Genomic DNA, 23899 nt, shown 5'->3' on the forward strand with positions numbered 1-23899 from the left:
CAGCAGAGAATCAATATAGGTTATAAACAAAATGGGCCCCAAAATTGTTCCCTGTGGAATGCCCATCTTAATGTTTAGTGAAGAACTTATTTGGTTATTGACTTTAACATATTGTTCTCTGTTACTTAAATAACTCTGAAAAACACATTATTTTAATTGGCTGGGTGCTCAGGGTTGCGAAATTATTCTATGAATGCAATTAATTAATTAATGCGAAAGGCATTAGAATATAATGGCGCAGTGAGTACCTAATTAGAAATTCAAATGTGTGGAAATTAAACGAAATTACTCAGATAAGAGACATTCGCGAAAAACCCATGTATCTGCCAGAGCGGAATCGGCTATCATGTTCCTAATTACTTATTGGACTGATAATGGAGATTGCAGCAACAATTAGATGAAAACGTGTGCGAATCGTGCAGTATCAGACGCTTAACCGGTTGAAATCCAGCCACGGTAGAAGCGGCAGCAGCATGCAGCAGCAGGATGATCCGGACGGCGTGGCGAAGGCAGGCAGGTCGGGCCGCATGTTTTGCGCAGTGTTGCCATTGGCTCGGGCCGCACCTGCTCCGATTGGCGCCTCATGGAGGGGTGCGCCATTACGATCTCTAGTACCGCGGATAAGGCATAGAGGGCTATAGACTGCACATACATGGGTCATAAAGGATTCGAAGAAGTAGAGGAGAAGGACGCGTAAGAAAACACTCTGGGTTAAACGAGTGCCGGCGGTCGTAAAACAGCGCGGCGCGAAATTGCTAACGTTCCGATGGACTATGGTAATCAGTGCGCGGTGCGGGTGCAGTGATCAGCCCCCAAAGCGATGAGTTCCAAATTCATCATTGATAGCATGCTCCCGAAGTACCATCAGCAATTCCAGCATCAGCATTTGTTCCAAACGTCCCCGGTCAATACATCTTCAATCGAAGCTAGTCTAGCTTCCGTTGTTAATTACAGTTCGTCCGCCGGTTCTCCAAGTGGTTCCTCGCCCCAACACTCCAACAGCAGCGCTTCGTCTACATCTCCAGCTTCCAGAATGTACCCATACGTGTCAGCTGCCACAGCTGCAGCTCACCATCACCATCAGCAGCAAGCGGTAGCTGCATTTAACGCTGCAGCAGCTACCGGATCAATGGTACCTGGAGGATTTGCCTCAAGCGCCAGTTCAGCCGCTTTGGCTGCCGCTGCCGCTGTAGATGCTGCAGCAGATAAATCATGCAGATACACGGCCGGGCTGACAGGCAATGTGGCACCCACAGATTCAATGGTAAATTACACATTGGGACACCATCACCAGAATGGTGCGGCGGTGTCTGCAGCTAGTTCAGTCAGCGCTGCTTCAGCTTCAATGGCTGTCGCAGCTCAGTTTTATCACCAAGCTGCCAGCGCGGTTGTTGACCCATTAAACTCATGCTCACAGCCGACGGCTCCTGGAGGACAGCCGATTCCTGATATTCCCCGATATCCTTGGATGTCAATCACAGGTATGTAAACAATAATACCAACTGATACCAATTATATCAGCTAAATCACTGCGAATTAATATATTTGAGATCATCACAACAAGCAGATCTGATCTATTGGTATTCGTTGAGATTTTCAATTGAAGCACTATTCCAAACATTTTAAAGGTTTAATTATAGTGATCATAACTTTAGCTAGATACTTAGGTACTAATAACTACTAATCCCACAAACGAAGAAGCGATGGCATCCCAACCAATAGTAACAGCAAGCTTTCCGTCGCATAGGCTGCAGTCGCTAATACATATGTATAAATCGCAGGCAGCGCTCGCAGGAATTTTTTTATGGTCTTTAAGCATGCAACATTTTGCCTGCAAATATTTAAAATGAAATGGTCTGTGTCAAATGATGGTTTCGCGTAAATTTATGCAGCTTCAACCCTTACAGATAAATCAGACATGCGCACTAGAAGTTTTAACGCAGCGCAAAAAATTTCATTTGCATTCTATTAGCTTGAGGTCAAGCAATTAGCGTTTCTGTTTTAAAATTCTTTTTTCTTAGTGCGTCATCTGAAAAGGGAAATTCGAAGAAAAATTTATGATAATTACCTATGCTTAAATTACCGGTTGCCTTTTAATATCCTCAATCACCAAAATATTTGAAAAAACGTGATCCCGCGAAAGGAATATTTCGGATAAAAAGTAAATTTTTGAAAAATATTTTTTTGTGTTCAAAAAGCATAATATTTGACGAGGTTTGACGAGGGATTCGCATAATACCTATCCAAAACGGGAAATATTCGATCTGAAACATTAATTTGTGATCGATTCGATTTATTTTTAATCTACTAACGAAACACTAAGAATTGTAAAAGAATCCTAAAAAACTTCAAACCTGGCCCTAAAATTTTAAATATCCAAATGGATTTATTTGAGTCACGACAAGACATATGTTTTGATTAACAATAATTTTTTTGTAGACGACAACACAACTACTGAGATTCACATAGTCTACGAATTCTGAATGATTCTCGCTTCATGTACGTTTTTAAAAAATTATCTGAAAAATTTTCTAATCTAATCTAATTAAAAATTAAATTAAAAAATCTAATCTAATTAAAATTAGTCCAGTCCAGCGCCTTCTCTCGCAAAACCCAAAAATTTATTATGTAAAATAGGATTCTCAATTTTTGGAGTGTTTATTTAATTCCGCTACAAAAACTATAATTGGCTCTTTGAAATTCTCGAATTGAAGTAGGAGAACTTCAATCATCGGAGAAATCATTAGGATATTTATCTTTGTGTAAGCAGAAGCATAACTTTTTTCGAAATACAGCTGTTTCAGAACAAAAAAATCACCCGGTATATTGATGGCTTCCTAATTTCCATTCACTTTTTAATTCACATATGCACAACTTCATCTCTAATTTATATCGTAAAATTTTTCGATACTAAACCATATTGATTTTTGATTCTATTATCGATCGGTGTGAATAGATGTTTAGCGACCTGACCCACATCGTTCGGACCACAAAAACAGTTTTGTTCCAATAAAAAATATCTAATGACCGTTTTCCAGATATATTTTCGGCAGCTGTAAATCCATGTTTATTGATCGTAAAATGTTAAAAATTATCTACCAATTAATTCTTTCTTTTGCCTTCCCTTATCTTTAGCACTAAAAAATCGAATTTAAATTGTTTTAATGTTGCTGGTCAGCTGCAGAATGAATGAGAAAGAAACTCATCAGTCTCTAAACGCATTGACACGCTCTCTATTTATGTACATATGTGTATATATTTATTTTTTGGTTGACTATGTAAAGCAAGCTATTAAGAACACTATAAAATTTCATATCTGGTTAGTTCTAATATAGTTTGATTTAAATTCCCTTTCTGAAGAATTGCCGCCATTAATAAGCAATTATTTAGCCAACGAATAGATAAAGCGTGTTGCGTTATCCAAATTATCATACCAGCTTGTATATTTTACGAAAAACTGAAACTATTGACTACTTTAAATATTTTACCGGGACTTCAGTTGAATGAAAGTTGTACTCATCATAGGTTTGAATATTTTTGATCGTTCTTCTGCCAGTTTTGTCCCGAATTTCCATATACAAATTATGTTTTATTAATTGATATTTGTTATCAGGGTTTTGACCGAGATAAGTGCATCTTGCTGTGATCTAGTCTCATTCTCATATGAAAATTACTTTTTCATTCCGATTTTTCTACCTTTAGCTGCGTGATTTGGCCCTTAAAGTGAATTTTAACCCCCTTTTACAGTGAAATTATGAGCATATTCAGATGCGCTTAGTGGAGCATAAAAACTTAGATGATTTCACCATAAACAAACAATTTTTATTGAGGTAAAAGTTTATGGGCACTTAAGAATGTTTTACAATCTTTTTATTGGCCAATATTTATACACTAACTTCTGTGGCAGCTTTTTATCGCCATTTTTCTTAACTGTAACCATTTCGACAATTAATTCGTTTTAAACGGTAGTAAAGGTTTTATGTATTTTGGAGCTGCTGCCTATTTGTGAACGGGGTAGAGTGGATTTTTACACAGTTTTTGACGCTTAGAATCCATCGTAGAATAATATTTCACAGAAAATACTATGCGTTCAAAATCCAGATTTTAAGCAGCCTTCTGGTCAAATTCAGCTTCGGCTACTGTCTGTCTTCAACCAAATCCCTACTTTAATTAAGAGATTATAGTGTTGTACCTACAATACAACGGGCAATGAGTAATGTTGTCGGCACACAATTTATGTTTGCATTATACAAATCTAAATTGCCTCTTAAATAACGATTTATGGCTAAATAATTGTTGAAATAAATGGGTCATTTAAATAAATTAGCCCTTGCTTGTAAGATATTATTTGGAACAGATGAACGGAATAACAAATTAAATGGTGACCGCAGTGCTTTGACTATTCCAATCAACTATCACTTGTTGAGAATAATTGCTCTAATAGGATAGGTTTTATTGGAATGACTCACTTTGCTAATTGTTATAAATTATCGTTTTAAAATGAATTATTTTTTATATGAAAAATGTTTGGAATAGTTGTAGTTGAAGGCACATAAGCAAAGTTGTATTCGATGTATTAATGTTATACATTTTTTTTAGACTGGATGAGTCCCTTTGATCGGGTCGTCTGTGGTGAGTACAATGGTACATATTTTTCATTTTCTTATTTTAGTTTAGTTTAGTTTTAGTTTGATTTCTATATTCCATTCAATTGCAATTAATTGCTTTAATTGATATTTATTTTAAATGACATAATCGAGAAAATAAGCAAAAACAGATTCGAGATTCGTTGCCACAATATTTTACAATGATAACATGATTTTGCTACCGCAAGTGTATGTTAAAGCTTGATAAGTTTGGTCTACTATTTCCCAATAATTGAGAGAAACTAAGACCGTTTGCTGTAATATACAGAAATGTGATTTATCTGTTTTTCCCAGACATGGTCGTGTAGGTATGCATGAATTATTGATATAAATGTCTTCTAAAAGGTATCCTACAGTTACGTATCATTGCTCTCAAGGGCATTCAACACACGTTCAATACCTTCTTAGAAACTGAAAGTATTCATTGTCGGTGTTATGAAACTGTATTACGCTCGAAATCCGTATCATAAAATATTTATAGATAATCCAGATCAATCCAATGTGTCCAGACACTAAGCTAAATGAATTTTCTGATTTCAACTGCAACATTCAACGGTTATTTGGAAATTTGTTTATATGACATGCGACAACAAAAGCCCATAAAAATATGAAAAAGAATCATACAAACTTGAGATTGCCACGTGCACAAAGACTAGAAGAATAAGATTTCTGTGTAATCGATATTTTTTGTGTCGTTGACATTGTTTCGTTTTACTGCCGTCCAACAAAACACTGAAAGTTCCTCAAGGATTGCTAGCGATATGTGGGCTAAATTAGGATAAATTAAAGATTTAATCAGTGTAAATGCAGTAGAATGAATTAATAATGTGTAAGGAATTTGAAAGGTTTAATTCCTGGTCAGTGTGGTACAACACGCTGAGACCAATTCAATAAATCAATCAAAAAATTCAATCATTTTTAGTTAAACTTTATCTTTAAATTCCAATAATCCTTTATCACATAATAATTTCAAGAAAATTAAGCGTAATGCGTATTATTTTAAATTTCTCCAACAAGTAGGTGCATTTTGGATAAGCTTTATATGGTTGAAACAGATACTAATGTACAAAACGTCCTTTCACGCATTTGCACAGAACAACTGTTTCTAATTAGTTATTAATGACCGAATTACTCTTTTTTCTAATAACCATACGTTTTCGAGCGAAATGAATCCTCAAATGAAAAGTTTCCTAATTAATTTGTATTTGTTGTCGTTTTCAACAAAAGATTCAATAGATGAAATAGAAGAAGGGCGTTTTCAAGTCAGCAATAAATATGTATTAATATTGCAGGTTGATAGTAATAGTTCGAAAATTATATCAACGTTGTATTTCATCTGTTGTCTGTAGTTGTCGATTGAGGTAAATTTTTATTTGGAATAGAACTGGTTTTTTGCGATCTACTATCCTACACTTATCACTATTCCACTCCTGGTACAAATCAAAATTTAACCGTCCGGACTATTAACTGTTAAATCCAGAAAATCAATAAAAAATTAGTAGATTCGAGCGACTGAACTGAATGGATTTAACTTGTTCATGTCCTTTAAAATCCACTATGAGCGGTTCTACGGAAATTTATCAACCTCTATCGATTTATACTGATTATCGTTATCGTACTACTGTTATATCAGACGAATTTACGTGTTGTGATAGAAATATGTTTATGACTTAACATATAAATTACGCTATATGAAATATCTTGCTTGCCAAAAAAACTGGAATATGAAAATAAATGCAAAAATTCATGCTTTTTCAGCCAATTCATCCGATTTCAAACGGAAGATATCAGAGTGCATTTTCAAAAGTCCTTCATAAATCGTTCTCTCATCGAAATTCGTATATCCAAATCAAATTATATTGATCTGGTACCTACAAGTCAGATATGATTACGATGTTTTTTTCCACAAAACACTTTGTCATCGACCTTAAGGTTGATAAAAGGTTCATCAGGTCCATTTTAGAATACTTCGTGACATAAAGTCTGTGACCTGGCTTATTATTATTCTAGAATTTTGTCAAAATATTTGGATTTTAAGTAATGAATTCCGTTGCAATTTCGGTAAATGCTTGGAGTCAAAAATCAGTTGTACGTACTAATTCGAAATTGATTTGCCAGAGCTTAGAATTCAGCACGAGCTTTCGAATTACTGAGCGCACATAATTATCCTTCATGAATTCTAAATGAGTTATTTGGAATTCTACATTTTTGTGTAAGTAGTGTTATCCAGTTCCTAGAAATCCATTTTTTAAACAAATTCACACATTTCCAACTATTGTAATTGATAAATTATGACTATTCGTTAGCTTGCCACTCAGGCGGGCAGCTCGTCGTTTGCATCCTGCATTTAAATGACCATGAACTTGTATTCCAGTAGCGTACATTTTTATTATAAATAACTTTTGTCAACAGGCCATAATGCGACGCTTTGTATTAGCACGAGTCACCATCTTGAATTACCAGATTACGACAAATAAAACATTTGAACGGCTATTTTCACTAATATAACAGTCAGTTTGTGGTTTCGGTACGAGATGATTTATGTTTTAGTTTTATGGTTATCTGAGAGCTTGTGTCACTAAATTGATTGGGTTTTAATAGAAGACAAAGAAAATTCTTTTACTTGAAGTGGAAGGAAAAATCAGTAAGGAATCCGAATTATGTGTCACGTATAACAGTTGCGTCACAGCAGTGATTTTGCAATGTTCAAGCCGTTTTAAATTAAGCCGTAAAGTTTATAGCTTCCATAATATTGCAACTCGTCGACCTTAAGGCGACAACTCGTACGCATTATTCAAAGTGCAAATTGCGTATATTGAAGCTGCGTTTTGATCTTGCAATTTTATTTAATTGTTGCTTTCGTCAATAATTTAGCTAAACATAAATTTGATATTTACAATTTATGCTAAATAATTGCCTAATTATACCACTTTCTTTATTAAAGTGCTGGTGTTATTTACAATTACATTATAATCTTTCTTTTTATATCTAATGTGAAACATAAATTATATTAAGCGAGGATGCCTCCCCCCGTGTGAATTATCTGCATGAAAAATAAGCTTGTAAATAGCGTTTTACTGAGAAGAATTGCACAAAAAAACATAAGTAATCATCAACCTGGAAATTGTCTTGTATAATATTCTAGATCTAGTTAGAACCAGATGCAGCAGTGGCAATTCCGATAATTACATGCCGACTATAATATTTATGAACATTCACTCCAGATGAGACACAAATCATAGATATCGGTGTTCTAGAGAGGCCAGAAGAGCTTGCCAAAACTTGAGACTTCTTAAAGCATGACATTCTTTATGGTTGCTTTAACAAACATGACACTTTGAAAAGGGCATGCCTGCACGAGTGCTCACACTGAAATTAATTGAGTCTAAATCGGGGAGTAAAATAAAAAAACACAAATCTCTTCAGAGTGACATAAACCATGCATGCATATTCTGATGCATGAGCTGGCGCCGTCGAAAACAACACTCAATTATTCAGAGGCCAAGAAACCAATAAGTTTAACTTTTTGAAGTATTTGCTGTTTGTTTAAGCGCTCAGGTATGAATGGATGGATTTTTTATTTTACAAACAGAAAATCAGTTGAACTTTTCAAGCACCATTTAACCGTCTGCTATTTTTGTTTATTATTCGTTTTTTAATTTCATTTTCACCAGAAGAATATAGTTATGAAGACCGATCAAATTAATGTTTTTTTTATTAGTTTTGCGTTTACGTTTACTTGCATTCAACCCTCCCAAATAAATTACATTTAACATGAAAAACTATACGGTCTACTGAATTCGTCTAGTCAAATATGTAAAGTTTTTTTTATCTCTCAGTTCAGTTCAGATCGGCCTTCAATTATTCGTAATTAAAATAATGCTATTAAGTAGCGTTTATTATTAATAATAAACAAACCTTCAATGGTGAAAAATATAGTTTGTCAATAGAGTTAATGATTATTCAGCGAAATGCATTTACAGGATTCCGAGTGCTCAAATGCGGTTCAATGTCGAAAAGCATCAACATCTTGTTTTTGCAATTTAATATGACCATTAATAATTCAATTATTATAACGGACTTGATCAATTGAAATATAATTTACAATAGATTTCCATATGCTATTATTTAATGAAAGAGCACATACTAGAATACGTTAAGTAACGGAACGTTGTCGTTTTTTTAAGATTTTGTGTTTTTTACTGATGAATTTTAAAACTGAAAAAACTACGCCCAAAAAGATACTGTGTGTTGGGAAAGTTGGAAAAATCGTCACAATATGCGAGACGCGATAGACACATACTAATAATTTGCTGAAATTTACACATGTTTAAATAATCAAAGCAGATGGCAAACTTACTATAACCGTAGTTTTCTTTACAGTCAAGAACTTTGGGAGACGGCAATATCACGCCGCTTTTGCAAAGAATATTCGGCTAGCCAGACGTCCAAGTTCTTTAAATGATCCGGTGTTGCGTTTCTTGATGCATCGTTTTTATATTTGCTTCTGTCTGATTTGTATTTCATTTAGGATATTGTTTTATTATGTTTATTTTTCTCACTCTTTCTAACCATTTCTTTAAATGCGCCTCAATTGTAATTACTATTATTATACTTATGATTTTCCTCTTCTTTAGACTCCCGTAGTTCGGTACTTCTGTCTTTTTTATTAACTAACTTATGTTGTGTCTACCTAATAGTAAAATATCATTGAAGCGCTAATTGCCTTGAAACTAAGGTATTTTTGTTCCCCGTTATTTGAATCGTTTCTTCATCCAGGAGTATTGAGTAGGAGTATGTCTTATTAGTTATTAAATTGTAGCAATTCGTAACATATTCATTATGCTGGCATTTTACCATCGAAGCCTTGAGCTTTGCTTGTGAGTAGGTTTTATAAGGAAATTCATGGTTACAACCTTAATTTAGAAAGGAATTGACTTATACATATTTTGAACATCACCAAGACCATTTTGAGAAAATAATTACATACATCTCCAGGTGGACTATTTGTATGGTTTATCAAACAATCGTTAACATAAGTACAAACTTTTTATGCATCATACATACATAAAACATCCTTGATTTAATATCTACCTACCAAGGTTCACCGACCGCTTGCACTTACACCAACCCAGGGAAAAGGGTTCGGTGAAAAATACAGTAAATCACCTCAAACACGTCGAAGAAATACAAACCGGCCATTAAATCGACAACATACGGCTGCAACAATCCCAAAAAAGAAGAAAGAAAAATAATAAACAAACGCGTGGGTGATTAGTGTTGCAGGCACGTTTAGTCTCGGGTCCAGATTTATGATTTTTTTCCCTGAAGGTGGATTTGAGAGGTTTTGTGTTCCGTGCAAAAAATAATATTTACTGCGTGCTTACTTTGGACACTTTTCTGTATTGTTACAGACCAGTTATGCTGAAAACAAAATTGCTCACTTCTGCTACAGACGAAGTAGTTGAAAAATATTTGCGTTTCAATTTGAATAACCGGGCAGTTAAACAATGCCGGCTAGTCAAAATATATTATTAGAGTTTAGATATTTTGCATAATAAATAAAGAATGTGTCAAATCGCCAAATCTGAGTAGTCATTAAAAACTTAAATAAAATTATTAGACACAACAAATGCTTAGCTTAGCTACGAAGTGATTGTTATAAATTTAAAACTCTTTCGCACTCTTTTAAAAAGATCTAAGAGCTGTCTTGTTAGTTTCACTATCCAAAGCCGATCATAAATTATCCAAAGCTATTTATACAGAGCCGATGCGAACAGATATCTCCCGTGTGCAGGATATATCCGCAGTTCCTGGATATTTATCATTTATATGAATAACCCACTTTAGACGTAGTATATGCATGCCTAGTACTTGGGTGCACAATTTGTTTATATTTTGCTCAAAAGTTTTTTCATATTTTTTTGATTTTGGATTTTCGTCTCCAGCAAACTTTATCGCTATCACAGACTAAAAGTCTATCGCTTTATATGGACAGGAAATATAATAAGTGTGGAGTTCTTGAGGCTTATTTGCTCTGTTATTGTCTTCCTACTAAGGACACTGTAGGCACCATTTCTTTTAATATCTTTAAAATAAGAGAATATTCGGAAATTCACAGTGTTCAACATCTGGGACACTAAACATTATTTTAAGTCGTGTTTCAAAAAGGCCCCTTTTTATTAAGATGCAATAATTTTTTTTTGTTAACATGAAAAAAGCGACAACATTGAACATTTTTATTTTTGGCTTAACCTGATGCGTTTAAGTTGCAAATTCAATTGTACCTGGAAGATCTGCTGTGCATACGAAATGATTCTCAATTTTCACTTTCAATAACGCAATATATGCAAGTAAAGAGCAAAAATCCCATACTTCACCCCATTGGCCGTAAATAAAATCGGCTGCCCCTTTTCAGTAAGGACGTGCTGTACGTCTGTGGCATGCACAAATTCTACTTCTTCCTGTATGTTGCATTATCTTGGGAAGTCTCTTGAGCCCTCTTCAACGTATTTTATGGTCGTCGATCCGCACACTCACCCTCACAAGCCCCTCGCCATTTGCTTTACAAAATTGTCGATGTTGCCACAGTGCGCTCTAATGCATTTAGTCTTCCAGAATGCTAAACTTTGATAGTTGAACTGAAATACATTAATTTAACAAGAACAGTTAAGTGTGGAAGGTTCAAAGCAGCAATCATGTAATCAAGTACACCTAAATACCCAGTAAAACCCGGATTGTGTTTACTAACAGATTGTAACGAGTGCTCTAATGGCTTGTTACATGTCATCATCGTCTATAACATTAAATTACCCGCTTTGTTTGACTAATTTTAATTAGGTGCTAATTGGTTTATGTTGTTTTGTTAACGTCCTACTATAGATGCTAATTTTTCTGGTATTATTTTCTAGGAAAGGAAATATACAAGAAATTTTGTTGAGGGACCAAAAAGTTTAATTTAGGGGCGATCGGGTACAGATGTAACATTTGTAACTTATGATTTTTTTTAACTGTGACTTTTGAAAAATTTCGGTCAAATAAAGTGATAGTATGTATTTTCGACATAGCTTTACAATCTCACGTTATAATATAGATAGCTCTAAATAATTAATTGCTTTGATCGTCCCTATCGCAATTCAAACAATAAAAAATTCGAAACGTTATTTATGAGCATATTTTTCATTAACCCAATTCCTCCATTTTTTTCACTGAATCCACGTTACTCGGAATTTGACCGAGAAAAGAGGCACAGTAAACCATCTGAACTCTTCAACATGTTTTTTCTGCAACTTGTTATGATCACTGTTGTTGTCACCTATTTGCTCTTTTTAGTTTTCCTTTTTGTATACACTTTTTGGAGCTATCTCTATTTTTATTTTCACTGAGGTTGACTTCTGCTTCCGCAAAATTTGTTCTTCTTATGAGTGCAACAGGGGATAGATTAAGTTTTAAATAAAAAGGACTGGTATTTATCTTATGTTTGTATTCTACGCAGAAACTGCCGAATTTGTAGGATTCCACGATCAAATTCGAATTCTAGATGTTGCAATCAAATCGCCATAGTTCGTGATTTCTGATTTTCTGATACATCTTTTGCATCTGCAAATTTAAAACTAACTGTTTTATTTAGACAGTTTTGAATTCGGTAAAGAACTGCTTTGGACGTAATCCCTAAATAACACACTGAAAATTACTTTGGTATAAAAGTCAGAAACCATACATTGATTAACTAACTAAAGGGAAGACAGAAAGTAAATAATAGCGTCTATGAACCATTGGAACTTTGTAACGTAGCTTCAAATGAGCAATTGTATTAAAGACTTATTAAATTATTTTCGAATTATAAAATTCCTGAGAGAAAATTTAACAATAGTGTAATTATGATTTCCAGTGCTAGGTTGTCAAAAACTTCACATTGCTTAGAACAAAACAACATTCTCAGATCCAAAAGTTAAAATAAAACGTATTTAGTAGCTCGACGTGCTCGTAGCACAGCGGCTCTGTGGCAATTAAAAAAATAAGTCCAAGTAAATAATCCAGTTTTTGCACTTTAGTTAATTTAACTCATTAGTCGAAAGTAAACCATCCTTTATTATATGTAAACATTTTATATTATAAAATTCTTCCTTTCATCGGCGTTCTTCCTTTCATCGGCATTGTGGCAATCAATTCCGATATCATTCACTTGCTTTTTAAAAAAATATATGAAAAAAGCCTTTTGAATAATTGACAAATATTTTTCAGTCTGAAATTGTGTTGTACTTATCTGATTCCAAGTAATCCATTTATCATTTTTACCCTGCTTAATGCAGTTTTCGCTATGTAAATGTGATATAACGCCAATAAGTGTAGATTGAGTAGGTCCTATTTTTTTAAATCACATTATTATTGAGTAAATATTGATTTTTCAAAAACTCATTATTTTCCATTGACGTGGGAATATTTCGCTTCCCATCCACATTTAAAATATTGTCACATGCACCATGCACGAGTTCTGCGAAGAGCAAATAAATATCAATATTAACTGATATCTCATCGGCGTTTCTTTGAACACTGAATGATCAGCATTAACATAGGTTGCAGATCAGTAGAGTCATTTAAAAATAATTTTATTACACTTAATGGACATAATGTTTTGAGTTGTACATTATTGTGTTATCGGTTAATGAGCAATAAAATGTTTTTAAGTGCCACCACGCTATCTAGGCGGCAAACAGAACATTTTGAATCGGTTCACTGTCTTGTTCTCAATAAATGTGAATATTATCTACTGTGAACTATTGTGAACAAGGTGACCGTCATTGTTTCAAAAAATACTTCAAATATGAATTAAGTGGTTAATTTTATATACAATTTGATCTCGTTCCGAATTCCTAACCGTGTTCCAAGTATCGGGCAATTGTGCTTAGTATGGGTTTGTAGGCGACCATTTATATAAACTGTAAAAATTTAATTAAACTGAGATTATCAAAATATTTGAAAATTACATAAACACTTCTGCCTTCTGCTTGAATGAGTAACAGCATCTCGATAACAAGCCCACCATGGATGTTCCTGCGAGTTTTTTATTTGTTGACAGTGCAAATTGGCTCTATATCTCCAAAACTTTATCTTCGTCTTCAACAATAAACCGTATTTTCTAAAGTTTATGGGGCAATTTGCGTCCCGCAATGACAATGGCAGACCCTTTTGTCTGTTGCTAATTTTATGGAGATGTCCTCGTATATAGTTACCACAACTGTCAAAACGGCCTATGCTTAAACCGCGCTACCCTTTCAGCAATTTCCTGTATGACTCCCCTACGTGCAATAATGCCTTAACTGACGATCTCTTGTCCACTTGAAGGGGCTTTCCGCGGAAGCTGAAAGTCATATTTTACATCAAGGAATAAAATATTGCTTAATGTTACAACTTGCAACATTTCAGCTGCAAATTTGCCAATCACTTATTGGACAGTCGGTTTTACTGCTTTGAATAATCACAAATAATTAATTTTATCTTTTCGGTTGGGCACGACTATTTAAAATTTTCTTTCATACAATCGACAATGTTTCTTCAAGTTCAAACAACTTCTTTCGGATACCTACTTTAAAAAATAAACTTTGGACACGTTAACCAAGGTAGGAATTGATAACCTTAACCATATTTGCGGAATTTTAACACATAAGACATATTTGCTTTTTGGTATATTGTTTTCCACACTAACATGCTCTATTAGTAGTACGAACAATGCGCATAAAATAGATGTAATTCTCGAAAACTATCACAGTGTGGTAATTCAAGAATTGCTAAAGTTTTTATTTTTAGCTCATTTGGAATGAATCCCACGCCATCGTAAAAAAGTAATAAATTGTTTTCGAAAGTATGTGGCAACTAGAATAGCGAAATAAATGTCGCGACTGTCAGTTGAATAAGAATAAACATCAGTACAATCTGATTTATTGATTTGGAATTCGTTTTTACAACCATCTTAAAATAAACTCTACATTCGTCCTGCCGGACAACGGTCGATATTCACGGTTTGGCAGTTTTTCTGTCATAGCATTCTTTGAAGATTGTTTGAAGTTAAAGTCATAAAAATTTTGCACGTAGATATATTTTCAATACATATCCTAAATTTGATCAAGGAGTTTGAATCCGTCCTGTAAATTCGCCTTTGTCTTTTTATGGGGATCTAAGCTAAAGACGCATTTGGCTAAGTCTTAACTTCTGATCACTTTGTTTAAAAGAATAAAATACACAAATGGAATAGTAACGTCTTTACATATGAAAAGCACATACAAATCCTTAGAGGGATATCGAGTAAACCGAAAAAAAAAATGGAAATGACAGAGCATGTTCAAAACATGATGGGTAAGAGAAGAGAATCCTATTATAATCAATTCAAAGAATCATTTACAATCAGAGAGAATCATGCTTTGTAGTAGAGAAGAAATGTGGTATGGTGAATTTTGAAAACAATTGGCGTAGGAATCAAAGAACGAAGGAGAATATGAAAGCAAAGTCAATAATTCAAGCAGCCAATAAAAATATAAGAGGGCGGGCACAAAGACGACAGTAAAATAGTTTCCAGACATAGAGAAATGTGGAACACAATCATATAAAAAAACTTAGAGTTGAAAATTTTGCAACTAAAATTTTAGGTTTGAGGACGCAGATTTGAGTTTATACTTCAATGAGCTGAGAAACAAAATGGGTAAATGCTTCAACAGTAGATATTTGTGGTCCCTGTCGTAGACAACTACTCTTTTTAAAATCACATCGCGAGACTTCAATACGCCGAGCTTTCAATATAAATCCATAGTGACGATTTCCGGAAGAGGCAGGCATAGCAAGAACACAAAGCTCAATCCAAAATACAATATGATTTAAATTCAGTTTTCTCAGCTGTCTAATTATGTTGCTCTGCAATTTGCGTATAAATAATTAATTGATTTCACATATGCAACATCACAACGCTCCACTAACTGAATTGCGTATCTGTACACCTCATTGTCCTTCCGCTTCATCAAATGGTTTTGGTGTGCAGTTTTAGGTAACTACGCTTATTTCCGTGTTAATGATATTGGTTCAGGCAAATCCGTGTAATATCGTGTACCCAGTGCTCAGCTTGTTATGCTGAGGAAAGCTGCCATTTGCATAAGTAAATGGAAACTGTGTTTGGTTTAATTAGAGAATGACTATTCACGTAGCTGAATAGGCTGAAGGGAAAATAGCAGTAGGTATATTCATACCTACTATTATCCATACATTTCTATTAGGGCATGTTCGGGGTGGAATTTTGTCTTTTAGTGCGACTGATAAGGGTGATGGTAAAGGGGTAATAAAGTTCAATAAAACGTTGTGTTAAGTTAATACACAGCAAACATAATGTTCAGTTTCATTTTAAGTGCAACAAAGTTTGGAAAACGCAAATGTTAAATTAAGTTGGGATATTGTTGTGAGCTTTACCTTTCTTGAACAATACAAGCAATTGGAGTGGCAACAGACCGTATAATGAATTTGTGTTATTAACCAGGCGGACTCATATGAGTCTTAAGATGTGAAATTACTGCTTTGCGTGCATGTTTTATTATATTGCAAGTTCAGTCGCCTCAATTGCCAAAGTACGATTGGCTATGCAAAGAAATTGGGCATTATTCGACTCAAGAGGAGCCAGCCTGAACTAACTTTGTTTACGAATGACATTACCCTCCTCTGCTATTAATGTTAAGAAAAAGTATGTTTTTGTAGCATGCTGTGAAAACTAACAGAACATTTCACGCGGTTGCTGGAATCATTTTTTGTGTCCATCAATGGCAGAGGATCCAGACATTCTTATTAAAAAAAGCGTGTCGCTGAGCAATTTTGATCTTGTACTTATGGGACATTCTGTATATTTTCTATGGAGCTGATAGATTGATTTATGCTTTGAATACTACACATGGCAAAAGGATCACAGTAAATCAAATATAATGCAAAAGTAAAAGCGATCAAGATAAAGTTGATATAGAAGTTGCATTATGTTCTTTTAATGACACAAAAGCTATGTCACTTGGAAAATTTCGTTCTTTCCATGATAACAAATCTGATGTTATTTCTGATATCCAGTTGTATTATATTAAACGACACATTTTCGGAATGACTCTCGTAATGAACTGAAATGAGATTTCTAGGGAGGCTAATAAAAGAACCGAATGTTGCAAATGGGTTAATAAATTTCGATGTTAGAATGGGAAAAAGTTAGTTTAACTTGAACCTATTTGCTCTTAAAGCAAATTTTCTTAATGTTAAATAAATAATAAATCGTTCTCGCAATATTGAATTTGATATGTGTTAAAACTGATATTTTTATTTCATACAAACTCCATCCATTCATTCTTCGGTTGTCTAAAAGGTGATTTAATCTTTACGTGTTTGTCACTATTTGAACCGTAACCAGTAATTATTTTACCATCCTCAAAAATGTGCTAACAAATATCAAACCAGTCCTAAACGCATATCCTAATGAGAAACGAAATATTTATAATTCAGAAACATTTATATGCGGGCCAAAGTATTCCTGAACAACAATTTGGTTTTCGAATAAATGTTCAGAAATGAGTTAGAGTTTGCGTGTTGGTTTGTATTTAACTGTGGATTTATGAGTTAGATGAGACCGATAATATGCTAAATGGACTGTTTATTTTTAGTTTTAATTTATAATTAACATCGCTTATCGGGTTTAATCGGGTTTTTCTTTATTGCTGTAAATCTTTCGCTTTATAAGAGAGGGTGTGGATAAGTCCGTTAGGCTGACGCTAGTTTCGGTCTTATTGGTCACTTGTTATCAGGAAACTTTAGTTAAAGCAAAATGTTTTTTTTCGAAATAAAAGATTCGATTTATATATATATGAATTATATATATATACGCGTGTTTTCTCGTTTAAAGTTTAATAATACATTTTATAGATTTCCCAAATCCAAAGACTTAAAGTCCGTAACTTTGAAAGTGGGTATACGTTTCAATTTTTAGTAGGTACGTTTATAATTATTTTTAAATAAATGTATTTATTTAAAATGTATCCTTACGAACCAGACGTGGACGGGAAAAACTAAACTTGGCAGATTTTGAACACAGTAATCCATCATCTCTTAAAACAGTTTTTCCCTATTCCTTGAGCAGTTAAAGGGAACTGATCAAGCGATTTTTCTGTTAACTTCAAATAGCTACCCCATTTCGTGTTAGAATTCTGAATGGTAACAGAACATTATCGTTAAGAGCGCCTCTATCGGTCGTCGGCGGCATGAACTAAAGACCGTATTAATACGGTGCTAACTATTTTATGGTCGGTAATAAAGCCGTATAATCAGAAGAGAACGAGCCGAACGTGTTAAAAAACAAAATCACTCGGCATTCATTTATTCACACAACAAACAATAAAACATTGAATCATAAACATCGTTAAGTCAACGAGAACATTTAAAAAAAATCGCATACGACTTTATTTTAATCGCTTATTGAACGATTGTGTTCGGCATAATGGAGACATTTATAGTTAGGATTGCTATTAGACTCAAATTTAATTAGGCTATGGCCTTGTAAATGTATAAACTTATTAAGAACACTGGCCACTTTGGTAATTTATGGAATATGATTTGATTTTTACTGCTGTTTTCGGCACGACCAGTTTGAAATGTTGAGGCTAAAGGAGATGGAAATAGTAGTATATCAAGTATGAAATACATTTAACATTTCATGGTGTTTGAAATTTCCCAATTATCTAACAGAGGGGAAATGTTTAGTTTGCTCAGTGCATAAGCACAATGCGGAAGACGCTAACATTAATGTGGACCATTTTTCTCATCGGAGATTGATTTACATGATAATGGTTGGTGGTTGATGGCTGATGGTCATGATCATCTCGGAGGTTGATTTACTCAAATATTTACCATTACGAGGGTATCGTTTTCCATTTAAGTAGATCTTATTTTCTCCAAAATCTTGAACATTTGAAAGTTCATATTGGTCATCCTGTTTGAAGTACTTTAAAAGGAATACTGATCAAACAAGACCATTATTATTGAATAAGCAAAGTTTCAAGTAACATTTGCATATTTGCTTCGAAAAAATTGAAAACGATATATGAATACCTCTTGCTGATCTGCCCAGGATTTATTTGTGATGGTTAGTTGAAAATCAAACAATGTTATAAATTTCAATAAAGTTTAGTTTATTACAGGCCTATTTGGGATCGAAAAATTACAAGCCAATTCATTGGAAGCAATTGCCCCCGAAAATTAGCATTACAACAGCACATTTTCACATCGGGGCTTCTAAAGCCCCGAATATTAACCGCAAAGAAAATTTCGCCGCGAAATAGCAAGGGGGTCACTAAACTGCCGAAAAATTCAATCCCGGTAATGGCGCGGGGCTAATTTATGAAGGAAAGTGTGAAACGGAACGACTCTTGAAAACTTCTGAACTCATTAACTCTGAAAGAAAAGGCAATGGATCGAGAAAAGTTTCGGAGGAAATGGGGGTGTAGGCAACGGAGCGAGCCAGACAGAGACGCCGAACGGGTGAAATATAAAATATGGGATTTAATCTCGGAAATGAAAGAGTGAATTTTAGTTGTAAATTCAGATGATTAAGCTTATTGCAACCGTTAGCAACATTTATTCTGTAATGCCCGAATTCGGATTTGTTAGACAAGCCAGGGGAACGATCTGCAAGAGTATTTGGTTTCTAAAATGTCTAAGCAAAGGACAAACAGCCACCCATTCTTGACTGTAGGAAATAAACTTGCCGACTTATTTAAACCTAATAAGGGCATCCTGATTGTGATTATATATTATAAGTGGATGGATAGAAAACCGGAAAAGAAGTGGCGAAACGGAGCTTAAAGTCTTTTATACTGCAAATCAAAATACTAGGAAATATTGCTGGGAGAATGTTTTATCATCGATAGAGAATTTGTAACTTTTATTTTGGTACAAATACGTGACCTGTTTACCGGTTCAGCAGTTTTGTAATCAGCTTAAAACTAAATTGCTCTGGATCAATGTCAATATTAATCCCGATCTTCATTATGAAGATACAGGTTTCAATTGAAAAACGTTCGGTATTAATTAACCCGTTGGATTTGGTGTGTATACATTGGGTGGTTCTATTTAATTATTTTTCCAATTTGGCCGTTCTCCCCACCAAACTACAACGGGAATTAATTTCTTACGGTTTGCCCCATCCGTTCGCCCGTATAACCCTCAAAATGCCATATATTAGACCTTCGAGCAATTCCCTTTATGCGCAGACCATAAATAGCCGACATGGAAATACCCCTAATCCCGAAAAACCTGCTTGTATGATAATCACGTATCATCCGTGCTGCCCAACGAGATAACAGCCTGCCAGGGGCAAATCCAGATGCATCCCAAGGGAAAGGGATTCCGGCACTGGACCCTTCTGGTCAATCAAGAACGGGGTGCTGAATTAAATGGGGACTTATTGTCACTGTAATAAAGGTAAATGTAAGGGAATTGCAGCGGTAAATGGTTGGAATAAAGAAGATGGTAAATGAAAATCGGGAATTCCAATACTTTATTCCCCACCTAGAATTCTTTCTAATTGATGAATGGTGTGTGGTTTTTTAACCTTATTTTCGATTAAATGACATACAGCTTGACTAGTTCTATTCTATATTCCATGATTAAAAGTTTCTTCATGATCTTTTTTCAAATTTCTAGCACTATTGTTAATTTAATAAGTGTATTTCCATTTCAACATCTGCTCAGATCTGATTGCTGAAAGTAGTCAACAGCAAACATAAGCTCGTTTCCTAGATTTTATCCCTTGACTATTGTTCGTCTATTACAAATTTTATAGATCTTTAAATCGATTAGTGTGTTATTTTGATTGCATTTTGCAGAAACGGGCTCCTATTTCGAAAACGTTTACTACCAAATCTTATTATCACATTGTAAAATTGCACAGTGATCAATATCATGTTTTACAACTCTACATCCCCATTTTGACAAACCCTCCCGCGTAACCAAGAAAAACAGAACAATAAATTTAATTTGCTCTAACTCGAAAACGAATTGGTTGTCTGAACTGACAGTAAACGAAGTTAGAAGTAGAAGTAATGGGACCCTTCCTAATAAAATCGATTAGGAAATTGTTGTTTGCGTTTCCAGCTAGGAAGCGTCTTAGTTGCTTCTCCTTGCTTAATTGAAATTTACGTCTCCAATAAGGCTTATTTATTCAGACCCCAGGTTTAAATTTCAAATTACTTTTTTAAATACGGGGTACTCCCAGATGTCCAATATACACAGAAGTTATGCGATAGAACACTGCCATGGGGATTTGTTTATGCACAAATGGATTTATAATAGTTTTGTTTAATATAATTGTGTCTTCAATTTCGGGAAATTCCTAAGTTTCGAATTAAATTTGCTTGCCAAACTTATTTAAGTACTAAGTAAATACCTAAAAAAGCGTCAGTTCGACTGGGCACATCCACAGATTGAATATCGCTCTCATGTGTTTGCATGTTTTAACTACGTGAGGTTCATATGATATATGATCCGACATAAACTAAATTCATTACTGTAACTGAATACTCAAATTGCTATTGTTTAATAGATGTAGCAGTTTCGCTGACATCAAATACCTTTTGATTTATTCATCTCATGTTTTCAACATAATAAAAACATAATAAAATCATTTAAAGTTTAAACAATATTTTTTCTCAACGGATTTAAGTTGTTGAATATTCAAAGTTTGTTTTGGAACTGATTATTTTTCAAGAAAAATGTACATTGACTCTCATGGCTAGAATTCCTTTGAATAAAGATGCAAATTGTGACAACGTGAGTGATAATTGAAAATTTTTTATTTTTGTTGCCAAAGAGCGGAAATTTCTATGCTGGGAAAACTTGTTAGTTTGTTAATTTTTGTATATTCGGAAAGGAAATATTTTTAGTTGCATGTTTCATTATTTTGTTCAATGGTTATTGCCGAACTAAATCCCTGTTTTTCTCGGAATTGGTAAAACTATTCTGTGGTATTCAAATATTTTTTTTGTTTACTTCACTGTAGGCTTTATCAAACGCATGACTGCATTGCATGCAATCTAAGGTGCGCTCAGACATGGTCCATTATGCAAATGGATCTTGTATGGTATTGAAATTCTCTGCTTATTTCTAGTTTTATTGACGCGCTATAAACGTGTGCGAACAATGTCCGGTAAAATTATTAAATTACATGTCGAGAGCTTTGGAGCGTAGGAACGCTTTTGAATGTTCTTAACTCAACCATCTTTTAACATGAAAGCTTATGATTTTGTTCTTTGAGTGGTATTGAACTCGGTGCTCTTGGTACAGCTATTGTCCGAAAATTTGCTGTTTTATTTTAACATATTATTTAAGTTCTCTTTAAGGGCGTATGGCCCGTGAAAATCGATTAGCAAAATGAAATTTCACTTTATCATCAAATCAAACAAATTTAACTTTCGGTCAGGCAATTTAGACGCAAATAGATGTTGAAATTTGCACCAATATCCTGATATGTTATAAATGTTTTTTAGACTCATTCTAACATATATTCGATTACAACGAATTACAACACTAATAATAATATTTCTTGTATACATATATGTACTTAATATTTAATATTCAACAAATTTTAGCTTTCTTTGTCCTATTTTTTAAGCAGCTTTTTCCATGACTAATAATATACATCGAGAAGCGACTCATGATGGTTGAAAATAAGTACCAGGTACCGCAATATGAAAATTACAAGGATGTATAACCATAATTAGCTGTCGTTGAGAGTAAATAACGATCTTTTGTCGATTTCGATTGTGCCTTCCCGGAGCTCAGCTCATTATGCAAGGCTATGTTTATTGCTTTGCAAGTTTTTTGAAAGTAATTGCGCTAAATTAGCTGCCTTTATAGCTGAAAAGATTTATGTGGTGGCATATATATAGGTATATTCGCTTAAATACTTGCTATCAACTCAGATTGAAAACCATTTAACTTTTAATATTTAAATTCGATTCGGTCAATGCGCAATTTAAGTAGATATTTCTGATGCTCTAAAAATCACAAAAAGGAAATAAGCCAATTTATAGATAAGTTGTCAGACCGTAGTACCGATGAAGAATTTTTGCATTTTAAAGGAAATGGAGCTATAGAGCTTGAGAATTAAATGAAAATCAAGTTCAAGAACTGAGCCAATGTAGGATATAGCATTTTTGGTTTTATATGCATTCTGATTTAGGCAACTGTAAGATGGAGGGCAACTTTTTGGCAAATATTTGACTATTACTTATTTTAATTGTAAACAGGAGAATGGATTTAATTTGATAATGCTTTTTGAATACTAAAATGACCCATATTTTTGAAAACTCGAGCTATTAACAAATCGCTGCTAAAATACAATAGTAAAAGCAACATTAAGACATGAAATAAAAACGATATGAGGCGCCACAATATGCAAGGACGAATTGATTTAATATCCCAAAAATTTTTAAATTACATTACTAAATCACTAAATATTTTTTTCAAAAATATTGCATGTGTCGACAGTTGGCTTACCAAACATAACAGAGAAAATCGCTATAATTGTTTTATCAACTACTCATTAGCAACTGATTGGACTGATAATCTCGTTCCTTTGACTTAGCAAATACATTTTTATGTTTAATGCGGTGTAGAAAAGAATGTAGCAATATTATTTTCTTATAGAGCTGAACAAGCCCGACTTGATGAGACCAACAAAACAATATTCTTGCCCTCACTAAAATGCTAACTTTCGTATCCCGAAATCATAACGGTTTTGGAATCAACTAAACAATTTCATGTTTTTAGCCGATTTTAAAGGACAAAGGTATATATAACAAACCCTGTATCGCTACAATCTGCTACTAAATCAACAATGGTTAGCAGAAGCGATTTAAGGATTTACAAGTGTTGTAATGATATCTTTACGAGGCCATTAAAACGGAAGGTGTTTAGTATGTTTTTACGCATCCAAATTACGGCCTCTTAAGGGTTTTATGGTACTTCAGAGTAATGTTCACAAGATTTTCAGACTGCTCGTAGTTATTTCTTAACCGCCCCGGAATTTTTTCTGGTTTGTTATTAGTTTGCCAGTGACTTGCTTTTTGATTGTTGAATTTATAATTAGAGATGAAAATTAGAGCATCCGAGTTTATTTTGGAAGTTTTTTAGTCATTTTTTAAGGCTGTTTTTGTTGTTAGAAACCAGGAGTTCCAGATGAAACGCAACAG

General features: G+C 34.0%; 1 protein-coding gene across 2 annotated transcripts in view; it reads left to right on the forward strand.

Annotated features, from left to right (window-relative positions):
• Positions 1–329: 329 nt before the first annotated feature.
• Positions 330–23899, forward strand: part of LOC109538214 (homeobox protein abdominal-A homolog) — a 47275-nt gene continuing 23705 nt past the window's right edge. The window contains exons 1-2 of one of the 2 annotated variants that reach the window (XM_048669047.1): positions 330–1481; positions 4600–4632. In XM_048669047.1, coding sequence (XP_048525004.1) covers positions 821–1481; positions 4600–4632 — 694 coding nt within the window. In that variant the 5' untranslated portion in view covers positions 330–820. Of the gene's footprint in view, positions 1482–4599; positions 4645–23899 lie in introns of both variants that reach the window. The other variant, XM_048669044.1, reaches the window with a different exon arrangement.

This window comes from Dendroctonus ponderosae, unplaced genomic scaffold (assembly GCF_020466585.1).
Source record: "Dendroctonus ponderosae isolate FM_Combo_2020 unplaced genomic scaffold, Dpon_F_20191213v2 Dpon_F_20191213_1, whole genome shotgun sequence".
NCBI classification, from domain to species: Eukaryota; Metazoa; Arthropoda; class Insecta; order Coleoptera; family Curculionidae; genus Dendroctonus; species Dendroctonus ponderosae.